This window comes from Manis pentadactyla, chromosome 14 (genome assembly GCF_030020395.1).
Source record: "Manis pentadactyla isolate mManPen7 chromosome 14, mManPen7.hap1, whole genome shotgun sequence".
Taxonomy (NCBI): domain Eukaryota; kingdom Metazoa; phylum Chordata; class Mammalia; order Pholidota; family Manidae; genus Manis; species Manis pentadactyla.
In genome coordinates this window covers 6,777,336-6,803,449 of record NC_080032.1, presented here as the reverse complement: position 1 = coordinate 6,803,449, position 26,114 = coordinate 6,777,336, and the positions used below count along the sequence as shown (strand labels likewise).

Sequence of the window (26,114 nt, the reverse complement as noted above, 5' to 3'; positions counted from 1 at the left end):
ATAGTGAGAGTGTTACAGTGCTCTGGGGCCTGGCTCACAGAGGTACATGTGAGGGTCTGCTCGGAAGTGCAGGGCCTCCCCTGCTCCCTACTGGAGGAACTGCTGCTGGCCACATTCAGGCTCAGGCTACACAACTCCCCACCTCCAGTCCTCTCTCCTTACGGAGACACCAGCCTGCTCCAGAGGACATGCCCTTCCCACCTGAGGCAGTCCAACCCGTGGAGCAGGTCTGACTGACCCCCGCCCTGCCAGCCACGTCATTCCTCTGGGGCCCGACGTTCCCACCCTCTAATTCAGTGTATAGCAGGGATGTTCTGGAGTCCTCTCTGCAGGGCTGGGTGCCACCTTCATAAGGGGAAGAAATGAATACAAGTCACCTTGCATTTCCTTACAAGTGCTTGTGAGAAGACCTGTTTCTTCTTGCTCCTGCACATGGGGGGTGTTGTGGGGGGAGCCCACTGAGCGCGGTGATGCTGTGTGGATCCCAGGTGCAGTATAGACCCACACCCAAAGGGGATTCCTCCCAGAGCTCGAGGAGCCCAGCTCAGGGACAGAATCTGGTTCCTGGAGAGACGTGCTCTAGGGTGCCCCTTGCCTATACAACTGGTACAGACAAACATCGGCGTGGGCAGAGGGTCACACCGGGCACTCGAGAGGCTGAGAACTCATTGCTGAAATCCCCTGTTCAAAGCCCAGCAGACTCCCTGGTGCTGTTTCTGGAGCCACAGGGGTAACCCCGCAGGGACCTTCCTCAACCCAGAGCTGTCCCCTCCAGCCAAAGGACCCAACCCTTCTGCACCCCCAGCCTGGGTGTTCGTTTGAATTACCTCCACCTCTGAAAGGATGCTGAAGGGGAGATTTGCAGTGACCAACTGCCTGTTGGGACGCCCTCATACCCACCTTTCCTGCAGCTTCTACCAGAAAGATTCCTGGGGGTGATGACAGAATGGAGAGGCTGCAGTTAACAGTCATTCAGCTACTGCCACCGCCCAGCCGCGGGGCCCAGGTGAATGAGGGAAGCCGGAGTTTGCCACATAGGTGTTGGTAAAGTAACCAGAAACCTCCCAACTACGGGGACTGTCCTGGCACCCCACAAAAATTGGGCAAAATAGAATCTTTGTTTTGTTTTTTGTTTTAATACAGAGCAATTTCCTGCACTTTACATGCAGGTGTCAGAATGAGGTATATAAAACATACACAGAGAAATGCTTTCATAGAAAAGTAGAAACCAGTAATGTTCTTTCTTCAGCATCACTAACACCAGGGGACCCACTGAGGCCCAGTCTCCTCAGCAAACCCCTTCCAAGAACAGCCTGGTGAAGAGAATGGGTCCCACGACCCACCCCTCCACGCAGGACAAGGGAAGGGCTTTGGGGAGGAAGCTCTGGGATGGGGGGCCCTGTTGAGGCCTCCGAGCATGACATCAGGGCTTGGAGCCCTGCCGAGCCACCCACAGTGCCCTAGCGCCACTCAACCACACCATAGCTTGCTCAGTGACTTTGGGTGTCACTCCTTCCCTGAGGGCCCGTGCCCAAAAGGCCTGAGGAACCCAGAGGTCCCTTTGAATGGCTGTGCTGTGCGACTGTTTTACAAATTGGGGGCTGCAACCCTAGCCTTACTGCCCCACGGATAGGCCCTAGCCAGAGGCCACCAAGGCCTGAAGCACGTCAGTCCCGTGCCCTCCAGGTTTACCTCAGAAGCAGCGCACAAGGCCCCACAGTGTAATTCGCATAGGTTAACTGGCTATTTTCTTACCCTGCAAAATGAAGAGAGGTCCTTGTCCTCCCTGAAGAGAAATTGGGGTTCCCCAGGCCCCCCTCCGGTCCCGTGGCCTAAGGCAGTCACAGATCCTCTGCCCTCTTCCTAAGTGGAATGTCAGTGCGATTCTTCCCTTCCTTTTCTTTTTGAAACAGGAAGAGTCCCCAGGCCCAGGCCCTGCCCACAGTTGTCAAGGCACATCACTACCAGCAAGCTGGAGCAGCCCCCAGCCAAGATCCCATTCTCAACCCCCCAGTTTTGACTTGGACAAAAACTCATTTTTGGTTCTCAGAGGTCAGTAGGGAGTTCCATCCCAAATATTTTTAAAGCTAAATATATTTTTTATGTGCTGCCTCCTGACCTGCTTGACCTGAACCGTAGATAACTGTCCACCTTTCAGGCCCACAGAGAACAAATGGAAAGGTGGAGACCGGGGACATCTTGGATAATAAAGTACAGAGGAGCCTGGGGGAGCTCCCTGTCTGTCCCTGGTTCAGTTCCAGGGCACAGGCAATACTTGGCAGCCCCTGTCAGCAACACTGTTGGGGCTGCTACTGTCTCTGTCCACAGGTAAAATTCTGCTCCAAGGGATGGAGGAGGAACATTGGTAGGACCCTACCCAGCCTCACCCTCAGCCCACAGCATCACCTGCCTCTGTTTTAGGATTACCAAAAAAAAAAAAAAAGTTTTTAACCACAACAAAAAGTGTAGATCCTCCCAGCTGTAGACAGGTAGGCTGTCCTGCACCAGTGTCTGCATGGGCTCCTGCCCATTCTGGGCGACTCAGGCCCCAGGAGTGCCTGCCTGGTCCATGAGCGGGGCAGTGCCCTCCTGCAGGTGGACTGGAATCTGGCTGCTGTGGACCACAACAGTCTTCTCATCCACAATCTCACAGGTGGGGTTGGTGAAAGCAGACAAGGGCAGGGTGATTCTCTGCATCTCCCTCTCATACACATGCTGCTCATGCTGCTCTTTCAGTTCCTTCCCCCTGGCAGGTAAAGAGGGAAGCATTGGGCTGTGTCTCCTGCAGATAGGACAGGGGCAGGGGCTAGCTATGGTCACTGCAAATTAGTGGTTAATGTACTATGTTTCATTCTGCCAGACTACCTTAACAAGGAGCTCCTATACCTCTGGTCTCTGCTTCCTCTGTAAAATGGGTGAGAGTAGCATGAACCCCACACAGCTACAGGTGGACTCAATGTAGATCACATAGAGGGAGGAAGGAGACTCAAAGCAAGATACAGTTTTGTTCAGAGAGACCTAGAGAACAATCTCAGCCTTAAACCCTAAAGTTGTTAGAAACTGATATGATCATCCTGTTGTGAGATAATTGTCTCCTAAGGTTCTAGGTGTGAGCCCTAGATGGGAACAGGGACCATCCCCAAAGCAAGCAGGGATGCAAAAAAGACTTTCAGGGCTGCTCAGGTGAGTGGGAAGCAATGAGAAAATGACCATTTGAATCCTCAAGAGTTGTCATATGACTTTGAATTCTCATGGTGCTCAGCGAGCCAGGCAGGCCATGGCATTGCCCCATTTTACCCACGTGGAGTGCTCACTCCATGCTAAGGACTTCATGTGCATTATCTTTCTTCATTCTTGGCTGAGCCCTAAGAATTTGGTCTTACTCATTTTATAGATGAGGAAATAGTTCAGAGAAATTAAGGAGCTCTCCAATAACATGGTGGGCTCACACCCAAGCCTGCTGGACTCCCAGCTGATAACTCAGAGAAATTGCAACCTGATCAGGGTCACCCCAGACAAAAGGTAGGGCAGGGACTCAAACCCAGTCTTTCAGTTGCATGTAGGATCCCTCCAACTGGGCAAGACCACCCCCATTGCAGGCCAGAGGATTTCGTGAGTGCCTGGCACACTGCACACCAGAACTAACGCCCAGGACCAGGTCAGCATCTTGCAAAGCCAGCAACTGGACACACAGGCTCAGCTGCTGGAGGAAATCTTCCCAGGCTCCCACCCCACAGACGCCTTGAAACAGGCAGGTGATGGATGACGTGGTGAGGCAATGCGAGCCTGCTTCAGACCTCCTCAGGGAGACGGCTGAAGTCAAGACGGATTACACATCTACCATGGTGTGAGGTGCAATGACAAAAGCTTCCAGAGGCTGGGAAAGAATACTGAGAAAACAGCAGGGGCTGGGAGGAGAGGAGTTTGCACAAGTGCCTCAGAATTGTCTTTAAACCAATGAGTTCTCTCGTGTTCTAGTGCCAGCTCAGCCTTGGCTGTGGGACACTTGGCTAAACAGCCTCACTGAGCCTTGGTTTCACCATCTGTGAAATGGGGATAGTATCTGTGTCAAGATAATGTGAAAAGCATTTCAAAAATAGGGGAACTTATGTAAAACTCACAGGAGGTTGTTATGATTTGCCCTGAATATGACTTGACTTACTTACTAAGCAATGTTATCTTAATCTGGTTTCCTAAAGAAACTCTCCTAAGGACCAGCTAAGGCAAGTATTGTTTATGTGACCTCAGCAACTTCCCTCCTCTCTGGGCTTTAATTTCATCATTTGTAAAACAAGAAGCTGGACTTGATCATCTCCAGGGGCCCCAACTCATGAGATGTGCTTTGATTCCCCAGTACTCACTGTAAGGTCACAGAAGGCGAACTTGTGAGCTCATCTCAGAATCACCTTGGGTGACTGAGTTTCTGGACTTGCAAGCCTGAGGGTCTTGCCCTGTCCTTCTCGTTAGCCTCTGTACTGGACACCATCGACTCTCGCAAAAGAGTAACTCCCAGAGCGCTCAGAGGGGACATGGAGGAACATGGGGAGGGGGTGTCTGGAGCAAGTGGATCCCCACTCACAGCCTGAGATTCACTTTGCCCATGGGCTCTGCTCATCAGTTACAGCTGCCACTGTGGAGAAGGAAACACCTACCTCCTAATAAAACAAAAGGCAAGATTCTTCAAGGCCACCCATGTAGGGAGAAACTTGGAAGGCCTGGGCTTAATTTTACTAAGGGAGCCCCCAAGCCAGAAGATGACCAAAAGGCAGTTTACAAAAGAAGAGAAGCACCCACGCTTCTTTCACTAAGGCCTGAATTTCAAAACCTAAGGGGCTAGAGGAAGAGGAAGTGGAAAATGCATACTTTCTGAGTACCTAGTAAGGCACCAGGAAATCTTATCCACGAAAGAGCTCCCTGTGCACTCCCGGGATGCCATGCACTGCACATACATGCCATTTTTATTTGCTTCCCACACCAACTTTGCAAGACGTCATCCACATTTTACAGGTGAAGAAACGAGTCTAACCCCAAAGCGCTGCTTTCCTCAGCTACCTTCTTTCCCAAGCACTTGGCTGTGTCCAGCTGAGCTTCTGATAATGGTCAGGCTACATCATACAACAAGTCTTCAGGGGGTAAAAAAAAATCAATTTGTACTAACAGGGCAGAGCAGAGCAGCGCTAGAAGAGTAGCCACGGGTAAAGGAGGCAGGTGCTGGACTCATCTGGACGACAGCCTCGTCCATTTAGAAGCCTCAAAACACACCCAACCCCTGGTATCTCCTGCCAGTGGCGCCTGTGAGTCCTGGAGAGGCAGTGGCTGCTGCCAGCTCCTACTGAGGTCTCTGACAGAGGCCTCCAGGCCTGCTGCACTGACCATCAGGCGGCCCAGCCCCTTCTCACCACCTCTGGGGAGTGGGGGTGGGGTGGTCAGGCTGTTGTCTGGCAGTCAAGAGAGAACAAAAGACTTATTCACTGACTCAGCTCCTCTCCTAAGAGCGTGGAGTGGTGTTGACTTACAGTTTTCCCTTGCCTTTTCATCAGAAAATAAGCGCTCCCTGGGGAGCTCACCCAGACATTGTGCCTGGGGCAGGGACCTGGAGCTGCAAACTGGCTGGCTGAAACCCCCTGGCCTAGACAACCAGGACAGAGACCTACCAGGCTAAGCTGTCACTGGCCCCACCTGCTGCGTCTTCTCCCCTGAGAGGAAGCCTGGTGCCTGCCCACCCTTCCCAGCCAGGGGAAAGCTCCCTCCCATTAGCCTTCTGGCAGAGTTCAAGGCTCACAGAGACTGGATCCCTGACCGCTCCAGAGCCAGGGTCGGAGCTGGGCTGACCAGAGAGCAGGTGCGCATGGAGCTGCTGCCTGCCTCCAACTCCTCTTGGGGAAGATGGAGGCACCTCAGGCCTCCTTCAGGCAATACAGATGTCTTCAAACCATTAAACCCTGAGCCACTGGTCTTCTCCCAGTCAGAGGCAGGGCTGCATCACACTGCTGCTTAGGAGAAGTTCCCCAAGGCAGCTAAGGTTATAAACACTGACTTATGCCCAAACTACACTAATTTCATTCTCAAAGCAAACCTATATGGTATCTTTTAGGATCTGTTTCAGAAATGGGAAGGCAGATGCAGAGAGAGTAAATCATTTATTCAAGAAACTGGCAAAGCAGAACCCTGTACTGCTGGCAGTCACCAGCAGGTAATATTGTCTTTCTAGGAAAGATTAGAGCTGGGAGGATCATCCTATCTAACCTCCTGCCTGTACCCTACTTTACAGGTGAGGGAATTCTGAGGAAACAGAGAAGGTAAATGACTTGGCCACTGTCCTACCCAGAATTAATGGCAGTTCCAGAACTGGGTCCTGGTCTTTTGACTTCTAAACCCAACTTTTTTATTTTGAAAGTTTCTATTTTTCCTACTTGCCTTTGCAATTCAAAGCAAATTTGCATGAAGCTGTTGGGCCTTGCTGGACTTTTGGGAGATATTGATAATCCTTAGACACACTTTATTAGCTGTGTAGCTTTGACATGGCACTGAACTCTAGGCCTCAGCTCCTTACTATAGAACAGTATAAAAGTGACCCCTCTAGGGTGGTCATGAGGCTTGGGTGAGATGTTCAGGGAAGAGCATTCAGCAGGGCCTTACTTATTAAGCAAGCATGCAAAAATGTTGGTTGCTACTGTGGTTATTTAACCTGCTTGGTGTTCTGTTTACATTTATTAAGTATGAAATGTATTGAGTATTAACTGATAACCTTGGGTGAGTGGGTGTAGGGTAGGTAGGCTGTGTGTGGAGGGGGTCTATATCCCCATTTAACAGACAAGAAACCGAGGTTCAGAGGAGTGACAGAACCTATACTCAACAGCTCTTCCCAGGACACTCTATTCTCCTTTGCAGAGAGGTGGGAGCTGAGAGCTTGCCCTGAGTCCACATGTGGTTTCCTGTTGTACAGTCTGTTCTCAGAGCACTTTGCTGAGGAAAAGTGCTCTGGTGGTTAGTGATGGGGAGCCTGGTGACTGGTGCCTTGCCCTGAGTTCACAGGAAAGTAAATGCTAGGTCTCAGGGCAGTCCCGTGACAGCCTAGTGGAGCAAATCTAGAAGTAAAAAGGCCTGGCTTCCTTTTTGGACACAAGAACTGAGCTCAGAGTTAAGAATATGTAGTCAGTTCAAGCACCTGGAGGCCTGGAAAACTGCCCCAAGACTGGAGGAAAGCCAACTGCTATCCAGTGGCTGAGGAAGGAAGAAATATTTCAAGGGCTAACATCAGCCAACATGGTTGAGGTCTGACTATGAATTGTCGGCCAGAGTCACCACATCATTTCCTCTAACTCTCTGAAATAAACAAGCAGGGGTCCCCGGACCTGTCGCATCAACCATCCCACTGTAGGCAACCACCTTGTACTGGGAGTCAAGAGACCCGCTAAGGTCGGTACTTCCCATCTCTGAACCACTGCCTCCTGAATCACAGAAAATCAGAGAAGGAACAGGGCTTGGAGAGTGCTAGGCCAGTACTCACATTTTACAGAAAAGAACAGCTGTTGTTTACTGACCACTTACAATGCGCTATGCAGGGAGCTAAGCAGCTGTGGGCCTTAGCTACAGCAATACTCCGGAGCAGGACAGACATAGAAGCAACTTGCCCAACGCCGCACAGACAGTGGCAGGGCTAACACCTGGCTCCAGCAAACAGGCGTGACCTTGGGCAAGATATGTATCCTCTATGCTCTCTTGCCTCAGCCTCCTAATCTTAAACTGGGAATATCAACAGCACTTACCTCCTAAGGGTGGTTGTGAGAACTGAGTTAAAGCACACAAATTGCATGAAGCAGTGTTTGGCACAGTGTAAATGCTACTGCTGCTATGGTTCTTGTTATAAGTATTCTTACCCAGTGCTTCGCCTTTTTCATCTGTAAAATGAGGTTGACTGCATCACCTGTGAGGACACCCTACGTTTATTCAATGCCTTGGTCATCCACTGGGCCTTTGGCTCAGCCATGGCCCTTACCACTGGAAAATGCAGACCACTGTGTGACTTCCCCTAAAGGAAACCTCAGACCACAGAAGGGAACTATCACATACACTCAGGCCTGGAAGTCAGATCCCGATTTTGCCCAAGAATGGCAAATAACTGTCCCAGAGTCAGCCAGGGCTATCAAAATGAATGCAACTTTGGCCGACCATCACACATCCCTCATTGTCTTTGAAAGTCTTTTTCACACGGTATCTCAGGCAGGACCTCTTAAGCATTTCTCCTCCTGCTGTCCCAGCCACAGGTCACGTCCCTAAATTTCCCAGGGAGCTTCTTGGGCTTTCTCATAAGTGGTGAGGAGCAGCAAACAGGGTCTCTGTCCTCCAACTCACTTTTTTCCTCCTGGCCTAGAGAAGATCCTACTGCTTATGGCTCAGGAAATTCAAGCTCTGTCTGCAAAACTAGTGGCTGGGAACCTTTTCCAGGAGCAGAATTTTAAAACTTACAGAAAGAATTCAATCTCTGGGTCCCTGCAATGAGTGTCCAGCCTGATTTCCACACCAGGCACCCTGGATTAGACAGCAGAGAAACTGGTGTCAAAAGAGCTGGGTTTGAATCCAGGTTCTGCCACTCCCAGGCAGTGTGACCTCAGGCAAGTCACTTCACCTCTCTGATGAAGGCTTCCTCATCTGTAAAATGCAGAACAAGAATCCCTACCTCACAAAGCTTTTGGGTGAGGACTAAAGGCAACAAAGAAAAGGATTTAAGATCATCTGGTAAAGACTAGAACCAAGTTTCTACATCTTGAACTGATTCTCCTCGTTTAATGCCTTACTTCTATTTGGGGGTAAGAATGCTGAAAGGAGTCTGATTGACTTTCTGCACCATCCTCCCCACCTTTTTCTTTCTCTTAGGAGCCCAGAAGAGAAGCTACTGACCTCTTGTAGGTGTAGCCCAAGACAATGCCAGCTCCGATGACGATGATAATCCCCATCATGGTGATGCCCAGCACATAGCCTGCCAAGGACAGGACACAAGGTCCCGTTAGCCCCACCCCAGGCAACCAGCAAATATTTCTTGATGAATTCCACAAGGACAGGGACAGGGCAGTCATACCCAGGGTTCCCAGGTCCTTTTTCTCCTTGGAGTTCACCCGCACCCGCTGGCTGATCCCAATCACTGGCTGCACAGCTGCTGCCTCGTTCCTGGCAGGCAAGGCATTGGCAGGACCATGTACCTGCACCTCATCTCCACCTGGCACTTCAGACACCTCCTCGGTTTCTGTTGAGGTTGGGGAGACTTGGGAGGCGGTCTCTGGAAGTGAAGTGGGAAAGAGCTCTCATTAGAGAGTGGCCTCAGTGACTTCCAAGGCTGAACCTGGCCTGAGTGTTGCGGGAAATGGGGGGGGGGTCCACCTTAGAATGCCCCATACACACTCAGATCAGACCCCGCCACCATAGCCAGGACAAGGCAAATGTGAGGGGAAGGCCATATAAAGGGCCTCTCCTGCTTCGCACGTCTTCATCGGTTCAAACTTGCCGTCTTCCAAAACCCACCCAGCTCAGTTGCCATCTTCTCCAACCGGGGTCCTCCTTCACGCCAGGAGACAATCCATGACCCCTCTGAACAGCTCACATTTATCGAGCCCACGCTTTGTGCCACTCCCTGTCGTATGCTCTACATATCCCATGTAATCCGAGAGAATTAACTGTCTTGCTGCCTTGCGAGCAAAAAGCCTGCGCTCCGGAGTCTAAGAAATTTGGGTTCAACTCTGGACCCTGCCACTGCCTTCGGAAAACCGCTGAACTTCTCTGAGGCTCAGATCCTCCAGACGGCTTCTTCTCGTGGGGGCGGGGGGCTGCGAGCAGAGTGCCTAGCACAGGGCAGACGCTCCGCGGACGGTCAGTAGCTGCCGAGGGGCTCGCTAACGGCGACCCAACCCGGGCTCGAGTCCCGGCGGCTCGAGGAGGCGGGGCTCCGGGCGGGAGCGCGCGGCCGAGGGGCGCGGCCTCGCCTCCCACGGTTGTTTACAAGGCGCCGGCGGAGAATGAGCTCACTCGGAACGGCGGCGGCCGCCAACGGGCTTTTGGCCCCGCGGCCTGGAGACAGCCCTGGCCAATCGGGTGGCGCGGGGGCGGGGCGGAGCTGGCCGGCGCCGCGCGGCCGCACGTGCGCGGCGGGCGTAACGGCCGCTCCCAGGCAGCCCTGGGTGCGGGAGCCGGGAAGACCCGAGCTCCTTCGGGTCTCCAGCGGGTACCTGGGCACCGCTGGTTCTCGCAAGTCCGCTTCTCCGGCGCGCCTGCCTCGCCGCTGATGTAGCACCAGGGCCCGCGCGGATCCTGGTCTGGGTTCCGGCAGTAGCTGTGGTTGCGGACGCCTGGGAGGGGAGAGAAGGCGCCGTGGGCCGGGGCCGGGCCGGGCCCGGTACCGCGGCCGCCCCCCGCCCCCCGCCCGGGGCGGACACTCACCAGCCTGGAGGGCAGACCCCGGGCCGCCCTGTGCGTCCAGCCAGTTGAGGCAGCGGAAGCCTGGAGCAGGGGCGGATTGGTCCGCCCGGTACAGGTGGCCCTTGTCCCAGAAGCAGCCTGTGAGGAAGAGAAACGCCCGGACACTGAGTAGCGGGCACGGGAGGCCGGGCCCACCGGGCTGTGTTCCTGTCCCGCTGGGAGACCCTGGGCCCTGCGGGGCCTCCCTGCTCTTACGTGAAAACCTAACCTCCCTCGAAGGGTTGTTGTGAGGCCCGAAAGAGAAGGAAGAGAAAATGCTTGCAAAGTCTCTGGCAGGTGCCCGGCCCTCTGTCAGCGCTCAGCTTAATTAAAAAAAAATTTTGGGTAACCCGGAAAGCACAGCACAAGCGCAAGGGATTGTTACTCCGAAACTTGTGGCCACTTTAGAACAGAGTGCAGGGAACGCCTGGATTTGGGTCTCTGTGGAGATGGTGGGAGTTTGGGGTCGGTGGGCAGCCAGACCTGGAATTCATCCTTGTGCTGCAATTCCATGTTACATAAACTACGGTTTCTTTCCCCGTGGATAGGACCACACTTCCACTGGCAACACCCCCAAGAGAATTTTACAAAAGCCTTGACTCAGTCAGGCCAAAGAGAGCATTGCGGGGAGGCAACCTGCCTCACCGCGGCTTGGATGCGACTCCAGACTCCAGCTCCCTTCAGGAAAGCCACAGGAAGAGGCTGGGGAAGGAGGGCCTGTGCTCTGGCTACAGCAATGCAACGCTCCTGAACAGAACAGGACTTAGGGAGTAGGGGAGATGAACCCACAAGTTCTAACCACCCATGAGCCACAGGCAAGGAAAAGGGAAGAGAAAGTGGCTACTTGTCTTTGTTCATAATGGGCAAAGATGGAGCTGCAAGCCACTGGCAGGAAAAGAAGAAAGAAGGAAGAAAAAAAGCTTTCATGGGACAACAAAAAGTGGCTGAAAGCTTAATTTCCTGTCATTTTTCTGTCTAGCCTGACCATGCTTGGGAAATAGCTTTAACCTTTCTGCTTCATTAAGTTGCTGCAGAGAGGAAAGATTGTAACCTCACCTCCAGATCCATAGGCTTCCAATAGGAGCATGTTGCTGATGAGGAATGTTTGCACCCAGGCCAACAGCATCCTCACCTTCGTCTTGCAGGTGACTGACGGCCAGTGTCCAAGCAGGGTCCCCTTGGCAGCGGCTCTGCCTCCGGGTCCCAGCCTTGCAATCAGACCTGCCCTTGTTATGCTCTTCTGGTAAACAGCCTCTCTCTAGAGCTGGGAGCTTCCCAGCTAGCTTGCTGCAGCGAGGTGTTTTTCGGCTGAAAGGCGCCCCCTGGGTCCTAAGTCTCCTATACCCTGCAAGATGACTAACCCTGAGCCAACAGAGGAACTCGGCCAAGTGAAGAGAGGCAAAGAGGTTCAGGCTGTGCTCAGCAACGGATCAGTGTGAGACTTGCACTGGCTGCATCCCCAGGGTTTTCATCTCTTCTGTTTCCATTTGTGTGAGTACAGAAAGAGTAATTCTGTCAAGAGACATCAATGGGGGCAGGAGTTTTGGAATTAGAGCCACTAAGGCAGAACAATTTAGGGAGGACATGCTACCAGGAGGATCTCAGGCCCACACAGGGGGCAGAAATAAGAGCATCCCGGTGGAAGTACTCTTTATACCCACTTTTAAAAAACAGCCTTGTGGTTTATACCTGTTTATGAACACTAACTCCTTTTTAAACAGTGTAACTTTGCCAGGGTCAGATCAGGCACATTCCCTTGCTTATATCTGGGTGTCATATATAGTAGAAAGGGTCTCTTCAGTTGAAAACACATGTCAGGCAAACATTGGGACATTTGCTCAGCTATATTATTTAATAGTCTGTGCTTTCTACCAGACCTGAATTCATACAGAGGAAGTTAAGTAAAATGTTTGCTGTTCCTCCCAACCCTATGGGAAATCCATTTGCAGTGATTTATATCCATCACTAAACCTCACCACATCCATATGAGTTCAGCTGTTTGGAGTTAGGCAGAAGGGCCCTCTTCCTGTTTGGCTGACAGTTCAAGTTCCCAGGCAGCCTCTGTAAACTAAGAGATAGAGCAGAGTGATTCTCCAAGACTACCCTGTGACTCAGGCAAATCTCAAAATAGAAATGGAAGACTGTTTCAGTCTGAGGCTTGCATCTTGCAGGCGGTAATTTAGGGAGGAGAAAAAAAACTTCACAGTAGTTTCAAAACTTTATATCGAGGAAGAAAGCTAATGTCAATCCAACTAATCAGAAAGAATTTGAGTTCAGTCAGATTTCAGACATGGAAAGAATGGAGATGTAAATTTAGTTTACTCTTTGGAGAAATTTGCTGACAGTGTTTGCTTTCTTCAGTCCATTTAATAAGACATGTTGCTTTGTTTTTGTAATCACTCTCCAATCTCTGATCCTGACAAGCTTCTGATCCTGACTTGATCTACACTGGGAATTATGTCACAGATTTGCAGAAAGTCAGGTCACTTCACATAGACACAGGCCAAAATTTTAGGACTTAATTCTAACATAATACTCAGGGGTGTTTTTTAAAGTTTTTTAAAATTTTACAAATATTTTGAGAACCTACCACATGCTAGATAATGTTCCAGATACTGAAAATATATCTGTGAACAAAATTTTGAAATCTCTGCCTTCATGGAGTTTACATTCTGGGTGGGAAAGACAAATAATAAATATATACAATGTCAGGTGGCCTTGAATGTTATTTAAAAAAAGGGAAATATGGTAAGGGAGATAGAGTAATGGGGTGATATTTCACTTGCTAAAGAAAGCTTACACTGTTTTCAGGAAACCAGCAGGATATTTCTATAGGCAAAAGGCTGAAGGGGAACGTTTTTTTGTATAATTTTCCTTGGGGGTTCTAAATACTCTTACATTGCAAAAGCTATATGATGTGTATTTTGTTTCATTACATAAAATACATAGGGATGAGAAAATGACAAAGCAAATTTTAATTTCAGAGTAACAGGGGGTTCTTTTTGATTGATCATTCAGCACCTACTCTGTGACCTTTGTATGCAATGAGTGCTCAGCTATTGTCCGGTGAAATGCTCCTCTTCAGACCTGGAAGGGCTACCTGGAGATTATAATACTTTTCCCTCTGATCACAAGAGAGACAGATTATACACAGGCCAGCACTTGCACCATTGTCAGAGTACAAACTTTTCTTAAATTTTACAAATATTTTGAGAACCTACTACATGCTAGATAGTGCACTGTGAATATACCTATGAACAAAATATTTGAAATCTCTGCCCTCATAGAATTTACATTGTAGTTGGGAAAGACAACTGATAAATACATACAGTGTCAGGTGGCCTTAAGTGTTAAAAAAAAAATAGTGGAATAGGGTAAGAGAGGTAGATTATCTACTGTGTAGGGGTGCCAGTATTTCTTCCTGAGAAGCCCAAGCTTCTTTACCTGTTGCTGTAATCATGGAATTTTTCTATTTTAAAAACTGCTATCTTCCCTAATTTACAGCAAAATCATATTTTGTGCCATATGTCTTGTCAGTAACAGCACTGCCAATAACAGATATGACAAGCCAAGGGAGATTGTTTTCAGCTTAGTCATCTCTGCTTTTTCTCCCTTGTAACTAAGACATTTATCAGCATGATTTGATCTTTTTGGGGAATGACACACTTGTTTCTCTGTCTTTCTAAGGCATATTCTTATAATAGGTTCAGTGCCTTCCTTTGTCAGGGAAATCAAATTTAGTTCAGAGATGGGTCTGTCATCATCCTTGATACTGTTTTGGTCTTTTACTCATGATCCTGATTTGAACTTTGGTTCATGTATTGGTACAACATGGCCATATTTTATGGCCTATAGTTACTCCAAACTTCAGGTTTCTTCTGGAAATATTAACTGCAATAATAATATGACACAGTCCTGCTCAAATACTCATTTTGGATTTTTTATATCCCTAAAGACAATACTGTGAAATATAATACTCATTTAACTAAATATTTCAGGGATGTTTGACTGTCAGTTTCATATTAATACGGTACTAATCCAGTGTGTAACTGCAAACTGAGCAGGGGATGATTTTATGAAGCTTGTTACGGAACTAATATTCCAGTCAAAATATCTAAACCCCAAGGATGCTGTCTTTGAAATTATGGCCTTCAATGAATTAGGTTATTTTCATTTTGGTGTTTAATGAATGTTTGATGTTAAGGGGAAAGGCAGAATATCATGTAAGGAAAAAGTCCAGTAAGCCTATAGAGAATAGTAGTTTTTTTTTTATTTTGGTATCATTAATCTACAATTACATGAAGAACATTATATTTACTAGGCTCCCCCCTTCACCAAGTCCCACACACATACCCCTTCACAGTCACTGTCCATCTGCGTAGTAAGATGCTGTAAAATCACTACTTGTCTTCTCTGTGCTGCGCAGCCCTCCCCGTGCCCCCCACGCACTATACATGCTAATCGTAATGCCCCCTTTCTTTTTCCCCATCCGTATCCCTCCCTTCCCACCCATCCTCCCCAGTCCCTTTCCCTTTGGTAACTGAGAATAGTAGTTTTTTAAGGGTAAACAGTAAGATGGCCAAGAAGGCTTGTGAATTGCAGTTTACTTTCAGAAACAAGCTACTCCACACTGGAAACTGAGGAGCCACAAAGCAGGGCACTTGGGAACATCACATCACTGGTTTTGAGAAATAAGGGAAGAGTGAATTCCTGAATGAGAATCTATTTTGATTTGGAGGCCAGCCTTAAGAAACATGGCTTTTGCCATGAGGAAAAGTCTTCAGAGTCCAGGGTAAATGCTGGAGGCTATAAACTTAATTGATTGGTAAGCCGAGGCTGTCAATATTTAAGGTAAACCCACTAAGCTACAATTATACCTCTTTGGGAAGGGAATCTAATATTCTCCAATCTCAGTAGACTGTATCTGCAGCTTTTAAATTTTATCAACAGCCAGTATAAGCGTTATGACAAATAAGTGAGAATGCAAGCTCGGCCCAAAACCTGGCCTCCGGCCTCAGCGCTACAGTATGATTGTGGGAGAATTACTTAGCATCTGCAGTTCTAGGTTTCCTTAGCCTGTTGTTATAGTGGCTAGGAGTACAGGCCCCAGTGTCAGCATTCAAATCCCAGCTCTGACACTTGCTAGCAATGTCATTTTAGGGAAGCTACCAAATCTGACACATATGGGGGGAGAGAGAAAAAAGTAGTACCTACATCATCATATTGTTGGCATTCATTGGGCCCTGAGTAAGCATTAGCTGTGTTGGTTCTAGTGTCAGGAACCTCTAACTTAGAAGTACTGAGTATATTTGCTGTCTTCCAGAAACTTAAAGTCTGGTGTTAAAGACCAGGCTAAAAACATATGAAAATAAATACAACATAGGGCATTTATAAGTAGGTGTTAAAGAGTGTGATAAAAATGAAGTTTTATTGATTCAATGATTATTTATTAAATGTCTGCTGTGCACCAGGCAGGCACTCAGCTGAGTACTGAGGATACCACCATGAACCCTAGGAGGTCCTTGTTCTCAATAAACCTCATGATTTTGTGATGGAGCAGGTAGTAGTAGACAGGCAAAACAATACAGTGAAATGTGCTACAGTAGAGATTAGCCCTGGGGGCTGTGGGAGCTCACAGGAAAGGGGCATATGGCCTAATTTTAGGAAGTCGGAAAAGGCTTTTCAGGAAAAGTAGAGTCTGAAGAGGGAAGAAGTTTGTACTTGGCAGGTCAGGCAATGTGCAGAAGCCTGGAAGTATAGGCTGTCGCTGTGGCTAGCAGAGCAGTCAGGGTGCTGATTAAAAAGAGGCCAAAATACAAAAGCATGAAGCCAAAGAGGTAACACTTGCTGACCAGGTTAAGGAGGTTCCGGGGTGTGGAGGTTTTCCTGAAGGCAGTTGGGAGCCAGTAAAGAGCTTTAAGCAAGAGAGTGACAAGAGGCAGAGGTATGTTTTAGATCACTCAGGCCACAAGGTGGAGGCCTAGAGGAAGGCCAGCAAGGATCACTGCAAGGCCACTACAGTGAGCTAGAGAAGAGAGGATCTAGGTAAAAGAACAGGCCCCAGAACTGAGTCAGGCCACTGGGTTTGAATCCTGCTCTGCCACCTAATAACTATGTGACTTCATGCAAGTTACTTAACCACCCTATATCTCTGTTTCCTAATCTGAAAATTGGGATGATAATACAATTTACTTTAGAGGCTTGTTGGTTTCTGGTTTGCCATTGAGGAGATGGTGGCGCCATTCTCTGAGATACGGAACAGGAGGAGGAAAAGCAGGTTTGCGGGAGGTAGAGAAAATGTAGCCAAAGGTGGGTGGATTGCAATCAGGGGAGTATGGTGTTAGAGAAGCTAAGGGAAGAGAGTGTTTCAGGAAGGAGGGGGTGGTCACCATTGTTAAATGCTAACTGGACCTTTGAATAAGATAGCTAAAAAAGAATCCATTGGTTTTAGCAACAAGGGGGCCATTGCTTGACTTTGTCAGGAGGAATTTTGGTGATGATGGTGGAGAGCTACATGTATGGATTGTGGAAGGAAGAGGAAATGAGGAAATAATGAAGGGAGACAGTGAGAGCAGATAACCCCTTCAAGAAGTTTAGCTGAGAAGGACCAAAAGTGGCTGGAAGGAATATGAGCGCAGCTGACATGGGACTCAGTACTGGCATATCTTGGAAATACCGCGGGTTTGATTCCAGGCCGCCATAATAAAGCTTCTGACTGATCAGGGTGGTGGCTGCTGAAGGCTGGGGTGGCTGTGGCAATTTCTTAAAATAAGACAACGGTGAAGTTTGCCACATTGCTTGACAATTTCTCTGTGGCATGCGATACTGTTTGATAGCATTTTACCCACAGTAGAACATCTTTCAAAATTGGAGTCAGCTCTTCGAACCCTGCTGCTGCTTTATCAACTAAATTTATGTAATATTCTAAATCCTGTGCTGTCATTTCAACAGTCTTCTCAGCATCTTCATCAGGAGTAGATTCCATTTCAAGAAACCACTTTCTTTGTTCAGTCATAAGAAGCAACTCCTCATCTGTTAAAGTTTTATCATGAGATTGCAGCAATTAGGTAACATCTTTAGATTCTACCTCTAATTCTAGTTCTCTTTCTATTTCCACCAATCTGCAGTTACTTCCTCCACCTAAGTCTTGGATGGGGATCCAAGGGTTGGAATCAGCTTCTTCCAAACTTCCGTTAATGTTGCTATCTTGACCTCTTCCCATGAATCACAAGTGTTCTTAATGGCATCTAGAATGGTGAATCCTTTCCAGGAGGTTTTCAGTTTACTTTGCTCAGATCGATCGTAAGAATCACTATCTATGGCAGCTTTAGCCTAACAAAATGAATCTCTTAAATAATAAGACTTGAAATTCAAAATTACTTCTTGATTACTTCATGAACTGAATAATGGATGTTGTGTTAGCAGGCATGAAAACAACATTAATCTTATTGTCAGTCTCCATCAGAACTCTGGAGTGACCTCAGAGCATATTGTCAATGAGTAGTAATGTTTTGAAAGGAATCTTTTTCTTAGCAGTCGGTCTCAATAGTGGGCTTAAAACATTCAGCAAATCATGTTGCATGTGCTGTCATCTAGGCTTTTTTATACCACTTATAGAGCACTGGCAGAGTGATGTAGCATAATTCTTTATGGACCTAGGATTTTCATAAAGAAAATTGAGCTTGGGCTTCAACTTAAAATCACCAGCTGCATTAGCCCCTAACAAGAGAATCAGCCTGTCCTTTGAAGCTTTGAAGCCAGACATTGACTTTTGTCTAGTTAGCAAAGTCCTTGATGGCATCTTCTTCCAATATAAGGCTGTTTCATCTACACTGACAGTCTGTTGTTTTGTGTAGCCACCTTCATTTATTATCTCAGCTAGATCTTCTGGATAACTTGCTGCACCTTCTATATCAGCACTTGCTGCTCCACCTTGCATTTTTATGTTGTGGAGACAACTTCTGTCTTAAACCTCATGAACCAACCTCTGCTAGCTTCAGGTTTTTCTTCTGCAGTTTTCTTACCTCTCTCAGGTGCCATAGAATTAGAGTTAGGGCCTTGCTGTAGATTAGGCTTTGGCTTAAGGGAATGTTGTGGCTGGTTTGATCTTCTATCCAGGCGGCAAAAACTTTCTCCACATCAGCAGTAAGGCTGTTTCACTTTCTTACCATTTGTGTTTACTGCAGTAGCATTTTAATTTCTTTCAAGAACTTTTCCTTTGCATTCATAACCTGGCTGATTCATGCAAGAGGCCTAGTTTTTGGCCTGTCCTAGCTTTAGACATGCCTGCCTCAATAAGCTTAATCATTTCTAGTTTTTGATTTAAAGTGAGAGATGTATAACTTTTCTTTTACTTGCACACTTTGAGGCCATTGTAGAGTTACTAATTGCCCTCATTTCAATATTGTTGTGTCACAGGGAATAGGGGGGCCCAAGGAAAGGGAGAGAGATGGGGTAGCAGCCAGATGATGGAACAGTCAGAACACACACATTTTTCAATTAAGTATGCTATTTTATATGGGTGCAGTTTGTGGTGCTCCAAAACGATGACAATAGTAACATCGAAGGTCACTGATTGCAGATCCACATAACATATAATAATAATGAAAAAGTTTGAAATATCATGAGAATTTCCAAAATGTGACACAGAGATATGAAGTGAGCAAATGCTGTTGGAAAAGGGCACTAATGGAACTCGACAAAGGTGGCCACAAACCTTCAATTTGTAAAGAATTCAATAATCTGCGAGGCACAGTAGAGCAAAATGCAGTTAAATGGGGTCTTCTGGGCCACTCATTTGGACTCCTCGCAGGTAGATTTCTGAGTGGCTGTGCAACCAGTCTAATTGGTCAGGAGCCATGCCAGGAAGATTAAGAAGGGGGCTGACTTGGGAATAAGTGTTGGATTTGGCTTCCGTGGTTTTAAGTTTGACATAAGGGTTAAGGTATGCACATAGAAATGACTAGCCGGCAGTTTGATATGGGACTAGTGATGGGCCAGTTGAACAGAAAAATCAGTAAGACTCAGGTAAGTCAGGGTGAGCAAAGACGGTACTAGAACAGAAGCAGGCTGGCAAGAAGGCACAAAGGAGTTTTGGGTTTAGCCTTAGAATTTATGAGCATAACAAGAGTGTGTGAACTCCATGAAGCCAAGCAGAGGGGGAGAGACTGGGGAATGAGCATATGGTGGACTTCATAGCTTATCAAGAGCATTTGTGATCCGCAGGGGAGTTGAGAGATGGAGCCCAGGAGTTTACACTGTCAGGAAGAGGGAGCAGGAAATAGAAAGGGCACTGACATGGTAAAAGTGCCCTGGGGTTGGAGTTGGGGTGTTGGACTAGTCCCTGCAGTCAGGTCACATGGCACGGAAGGGCTCTGCGGGTTGACTTTAGCAGAGCAATGCTTTTGCCCTAATCTTTGCTATGTCTTCAAAATGTTAAGAAGCTCATCTGTGTATCTCAGGTGTGCCAAGCCTGAATTGACGTGAATTACTTTATCAAAGAAGGTTGTAGTTAGCTTTTGTGTATGTGTAAACAATATGAAAATCAGATGTTTATTTATTAAACATATCCTGGGTGGGGGAATAAGAAGGTAGCTGGGAAAATCTCTCTGATCCACCCTTAGAAAGCTGGTGTCTCACTGGACTGTTAGGCTTATTATTTCAGTGAGCACACAGTTCTTGAGCACCTTCTGCGCCAGGACTGTCATCATTCCTTTTACCGTCTCAGTGCCCTCCCGGCCGACTCCCTCGTTCTGCCCTGTCATTGGGACTATTCTCTTCAAAACTTTCTTTACCCATCTCTTGGGTGGGCTCCATCCATCTCCTTTTAAAGAATTTGTATTGTGGGAAATACTAACAAATGTTATATATTCTTCAAACTCTGTTACAGTAAAATGGAGAGAGAAGAAAAAAGAATCCCAAAGAAGATCATAGAGTGATTGTGGCTGAAAGGAAATACAAGGACAAGAGAAATCAACATCTTTTTACTCTGAGGCGCAGCCATAAGATCTGATTGCTGCCCTTCTCACCCTCTGTGAAGCCCAGATAACAAAAATGAGCAGTGTTTTGCGGGGGGTGGGGGGTTGTCCTAAACGGACTCAGATTGGCCCCAGCCTGGCAAGACCCTGAGTTCAGTAATAGGAGGTTAAGTACCAGCTTCAAATACTCACTGTGTTGTGAGTTCCTAATGATATTTCTACCTGGAGCTTTCTTCTACATTTACCTTAATGGCTCAGTTGGAAGTCAGCCATCACTGCTAAGTGTTCTTGAGTTTTATGCAGTATTGGCAGCAGCTTCCTTATTATCCTGACATTAGAAATTGAAATTCTGCCCAGCTGCAGCCAGGCTGTTGCTACCCAGGCAGTGGTAAAGCGTTCCCACTTTCTAGGATCTTGTCCTTTCCAACACTGAGTGGCCTAACCTTTTGTCACCTTCACAAGTCATCAGATTTATGGAAAGCCTTCCACTCCTGGAGTGGCTCTGCCATCAGCCAGTAACAAGCTTTTTGCCCTGAGTTTCTGCTCTCTTGGATATAGTAGGAAAATCTCCTCAAATAAACATTAAGCTGTCAATGCATGTGAAGCATTTAGAAGAGTGCCTCACGCACATTAAGAGCTTCTGCTATTATTATTAATATTATTGATGTTGTTAACTGCCACCATACAAGATCAGAAACTAGACCATACCTGACCCTTTGCTTTTGTTTATGTTCTCCTGGATGGTGTAAGCAAATCCAAATTACCTGGAAATAGAGTTGAAAATATTTGGCTTCCTCCTGATTTCGTGGCCATTGTCAGCTCAAAGAGTCTTTAAAATATCAAAGTGTTATCACTTTAGTACTTGTACTTGTTAGAGATTTACTACCCCTCTCTGGATTCCTAAGAGATTCCAGCCCTGATCTGACAGTGGGATGGATAATCCAGCAACCTCTACATAGAATGATATACATTTTAGCCAGCCAGCCAGTGTTTACCAAACAGTAGCTCAACATGGGACAGTAACAAACATCATACTTAACATTTATTGAGCGCTCAATGTGTACCAGATACTGTTCTAAATGCTCTTATACTGTCTCACCTATTGTTCATAAAAAAACATATGTGTAGGTACTATTGTTATCCCCATTTTGTAAATCATAAGTCATAAAGAAGGTAAGTAAATTGCCTAAAGCCACAAAGATGGAATAGGAGGAAGAGCCAGGATATATACCAGGCAGTCTGACCCCACTGCTTGGGCCAATAAACCACCTCAATGTACTGACAGAGAGAACCCTGGAATTGAGAGGCAGAAGTCCAACTTCGATGTCAACTCCTCCACTCCATCACTTAACAATGAATGACAATTGAATGATCTTGGGAAAGTTACTCAAAACTCTGTGAACCCTTCTGTTCATCTATAAAATGGGATAGCAATATACACTTCACAGGGTGGTTGTCAAGTTTGTTCTATTGCCCTACACTTATGAGGCATTCAGTAAATGTTAGTTTCATCTCTTCCAACTCTGTTCTAAGCACTACACTGGTGCTTGAGAGGGAATAGAAAAGTTGTGCCTCCTCGGGGTCCTGATCTGGGGTGGAGAAGGAAAAGGGAAGAAGAGGGACCAAATTTGAGACCAAACCTTTAGAGCAGAGTAAACGAAACATCACTGTAGAGGGGCATACTGAAAGAGGTGCAGAGAAAGTGTTTTCTGACGTGGGGCAGAGTGCAGTTAGAGAGGCTTCAAGGCACCAGTGATGTGTTGGATATTAACAGACAAGATAGGATTGGACGAGGTAGACAGAGGACACACGTCTCCCTCCTTCCAGGTGGAAGGAACAGCACGAGCACAGGTACTGGAGTATGGAAGAGCCTGGCAGCCTGGAGTGGGTAATGGCCAGGGTTTGGTATGCACTTGGGGGTTGAGGATGAGGTGGGCACTAATGGTGACAAACGAGTTGCAAAGAGAGGGGCACAGAAGCCTTCAGAAGTCAGTAGGTTCCTTCACCACTAAGACACAGGTATATTTAAAAGCAAATTGTAATGAACTTAAGAAAATTTAACAACACAAAAACTTATTTTCTACATTTCTTGTAGTTTTTTTCAATGCATATACCATAAAATTCACCACTTTACACTGTACAATTCAGCATCTTTTAGTATTTTCACAAAGTTGTGCAGCCATCCCCACTACCTCATTCCAGAGCACTTTCATCACCTCAGAAAAAAGCCTGCTGCCAGTTCGCAGGCACTCCCCATTCTCCTCTCCCTCCACCCTCTGGCAGACCTTAATCTACTTTCTGTGTCTATGGGTTTGACTACTCTGGACATTTCATATCAATAGAATCACACTACATTTGCGTTTTTGTGTCTGGCTTCTTTTACTAGGCATCATGCTTCCAAGATTCATCGATGTTGTAGCGCATGTCAGTATTTCATACCTTCCTATGGCTGACTAATATCTCTTTGTATGGTTGTATACTACATTTTGTTTATCCATTCATCAGTTGGTGAATATTTGGGTTGTTCCCACCTTTTGGCTATTATGAATAATGCTGCTACGAACATTTGTGTACAGGTTTTTTTTAATACCTGTTTTTAATTCTTTTGGATATATACTTAGGAATAGATATTCCTGGGTAATCCTACGTTTAACCTTTTGAAGAACCATCAAACTGTTTTCTACAACCCCACCAGCAATGTGTGAGTGCTCCAATTCCTCCATATCATTGCTAACACTAGTTCTTCCTCCTCCAACCCCCACTTTTTTTTTTTTTAATTTTGCCATCCTTGTGGGGTAAAGCAGTATCTCATTGTGGTTTTGATTTGTTTTTCCCAATGACTGAGGAAAAGATGTTGAGCATCTTTCTATGTACTTGCTGGCCATTTGTTTATCTTCTTTGGAGAAATATGTTTTGTAGCCCTTTGCACATTTTTAAATTGGGTTGTTTGCCTTTTTGTTGAGTTGGAAGTTTTTTACATATTCTGGATACTATACTTTTATCAGATATATGAGATATTTTCTCCCAATCTGTAGGTTGTGTTCTCACTTTCATTGTAGTCCTTTGGTGCACAAAGTTTTTTATTTTGATGTAGTCTAATCAATGTGTTTTTTCTTTGATTGCTTGGGTTTTTGGTGTTACATGTTGCGTGTGTAACATCCAGCTGCCCCAGCACCTTTTGTTGAAAGACCACCCTTTCCCCATTAAGTGGTCCTGGTACTGTTGTCAAAAATTATGACCATTGATGTATGATTTCTGAACTCAGTTCTGTTCCATAGCTATGTGTTTGTTCTTATCCCAGGACCATGCTGTCTTTGATTACTGTAGCTCTGTAAATGTTTCACTTTAATTTTTTATTTTATTTTTTTAGTGGATTTAAGGTTTACTTCATTAAAGTGTCATTGATATACAATCTTATATTGGTTCCAAGTACACAACACAACAGTTACCCGTATTATTAAATCCTAACCCCCACTAGTACAGCTACTCTCTACCAGCAGAGGAAGATGTTACAGAATCATTGGCTATATTCTCCATGCTGTGCTATGATCCCCATGACCAACTTATATTATGATTGAGAATTTTTGTGCCCCTTTATCCCCCTTTACCCACCCATCCCAAGCCCTCCCCCATGGTAACTACCAGTCACCTCTCAGTGTCTATGAGTCTACTGCTGTTTTGTTCATTTTGTTTTATTTTTATATCCCACACATAAGTGAAATCATATGGTATTTGTCTTACTCCACCTGATTTATTTCACTTAGCATACCCTCTAGATCTATCCATGTTGTTGCAAATACAGGATTTCATTCTTTATGGCTGAATAATATTCCACTTCTTTATCTGTTCATCTATTGACGGACACTTTGGTTGCTTCCACATCTTTGCTATTATAAATAATGCAAAAGTAAACATAGGGGTGCATATATTTGTTGAATCAGGGATTTTGTTTTCTTTGGGTAAATTCCTAGAAGTGGAATGACTGGCTTGTATGGTATTTCTATTTTTAGTTTTTTGAGAAACCTCCATACGGCTTTCCCCAATGGCTGCACCAGTTTACATTCCCACTAACAATGTAGGTGTGTTCCCATTTCTCCATATCCTCACCAACACTTGTTATTTCTTGTCTTTTGAATACGGTGGCCATTCTGACTGGTGTGAGGTGATATCTTATTGTGGTTTTGATTTGCATGCCCTGACATGAGCAATGTAGAACATCTTTTCATGTGCCTGTTGGCTATCTATACTTCGTCTTTGGAAAAATGTTCTGCCCATTTTTTAATCAGGTAATTTGTTATCTTGGTGTTGAGGTATGTGAGTTCTTTATATATTTTGGATGTTAACCCCTTATTGCATGAATTATTTATGAATATATTCTCCCATACTGTAGTTGCCTTTTTGTTCTGTTGGTGGTGTCCTTTGCTGCACTGAAGGTTTTCAGTTTGATGTAGTCCCACTTGTTCATTTTTTATTTTGTTACCCTTGCCCAAGGAGGTGTGTACAGGAAAAAATTGCTTGTCAAAGAGATTTTTGCCTCTGTTTTCTTCTAAAAGTTTTATGTCTCATGTCTTACATTTAAGTCTTTAATCCATTTTGAGTTTACTTTTGAGTATGGAGTTAGACAGTAATCTAGTTTCATTCTCTTGCATGTAGCTGTTCAGTTTTCCCAACACCAGTTATTGAAGAGGCTTTCTTTTCCCCAGTGTATATTCATGTCTCCTTTATCATATGTTAATTGACCATATATGCATGGATTTATATCTTGGCTCTCTATTCTGTTCCATTGATCTATGGGTCTGTTGTGTCAGTACCATACTGTTTTGATTACTGTAGCTTTGTAGTATTGCTTGAAGTCCAGGAGCATAATAGTCCCAGCTTTGTTCTTTCTCAAGATTGCTTTGGGTGTTCAGGATCTTTTGTGGCTCCATATGAATTTTAGGATTATTTGCTCTAGGTCATTGAAAAATGGCTTTGGTATTTTGATAGGGATTTCCCTGAATCTGTAAATTGCTTTAAGCAGGATATCCATTTTGACAATATTGATTCTTCCTATCCATGAGCACAGAATAGATTTCCATCTTTTTGTGTCTTCTAGTTTTCAGAGTATAGGTCTTTCACCTCCTTGGTTAGGTTTATTCCTAGGTATTTTATTCTTGTTGATGCGATTGTAAATGGAGTTGTTTTTCTGATTTCTCTTTCTGCCAGTCCTTTGTTACTATATAGGAATGCAACAGATTTCTGTGTACTAAGTTTGTATCCTGCAACTATGCTGAACTCAGTTATTAGTCCTAATAATTTTTTGGTGGAGTCTTTAGGGTTTTCTATGTATAATATCATGTCATCTGCAAATAGTGACAGTTTAACTTCTTCCTTACCAATCTGCATGCCTTTTATCTTTGTTTTGTCTGGTTGCCATGGCTAGGAGTTCTAGTACTGTGTTGAATAAAAGTGGTGAGACTGGACATCCTTGTCTTGTTCCTGATCTTAAAGGAAAAGCTTTCAGCTTCTTGCTGTTAAGTATAATGTTGGCTGTGGGTTTGTTGTAATATGACCTTTATTATGTTGAGGTACTTGCCCTCTATACCCATTTTGTTGAGAGTTTTTATCATGAATGGATGTTGAATTTGTCCAAATGCTTTTTCAGCATCTATTGAGATGATCTTATGATTTTTGTCCTTTGTTTTGTTA

The 26,114-nt window shown here is 45.8% G+C and overlaps 1 protein-coding gene and 1 long non-coding RNA gene across 5 annotated transcripts in view; one reads left to right on the top strand and one right to left on the bottom strand.

The window, feature by feature from the left end:
- Positions 1 to 141: 141 nt before the first annotated feature.
- On the bottom strand, positions 142 to 11,676 carry PIK3IP1 (phosphoinositide-3-kinase interacting protein 1). Of its 3 annotated transcripts, none has more exons than XM_057492357.1 (6): positions 11,506 to 11,676; positions 10,432 to 10,548; positions 10,221 to 10,340; positions 9,080 to 9,277; positions 8,902 to 8,980; positions 142 to 345 (listed from the first exon to the last, which is right to left on the bottom strand). In XM_057492357.1, the coding sequence occupies exons 1-6, from the start codon at positions 11,573 to 11,575 to the stop codon at positions 294 to 296; spliced, it is 636 nt and encodes a 211-aa protein (XP_057348340.1). In that variant the 5' UTR covers positions 11,576 to 11,676; the 3' UTR covers positions 142 to 293. The 3 variants fall into 3 exon arrangements, with proteins under 3 accessions (XP_057348340.1, XP_057348338.1, XP_057348339.1); XM_057492355.1 differs by lacking the exon at positions 142 to 345 and adding an exon at positions 1,115 to 2,782; XM_057492356.1 differs by lacking the exon at positions 142 to 345 and adding an exon at positions 1,115 to 2,746.
- A 48-nt stretch (positions 11,677 to 11,724) lies between these two features.
- Positions 11,725 to 26,114, top strand: part of LOC130680840 (uncharacterized) — a 37,171-nt gene continuing 22,781 nt past the window's right edge. For both annotated transcript variants that reach the window (XR_008993872.1, XR_008993873.1), the window contains exons 1-2: positions 11,725 to 11,940; positions 17,577 to 17,704. This is a non-coding gene — a long non-coding RNA (uncharacterized LOC130680840). The remainder of the gene's footprint in view (positions 11,941 to 17,576; positions 17,705 to 26,114) is intronic.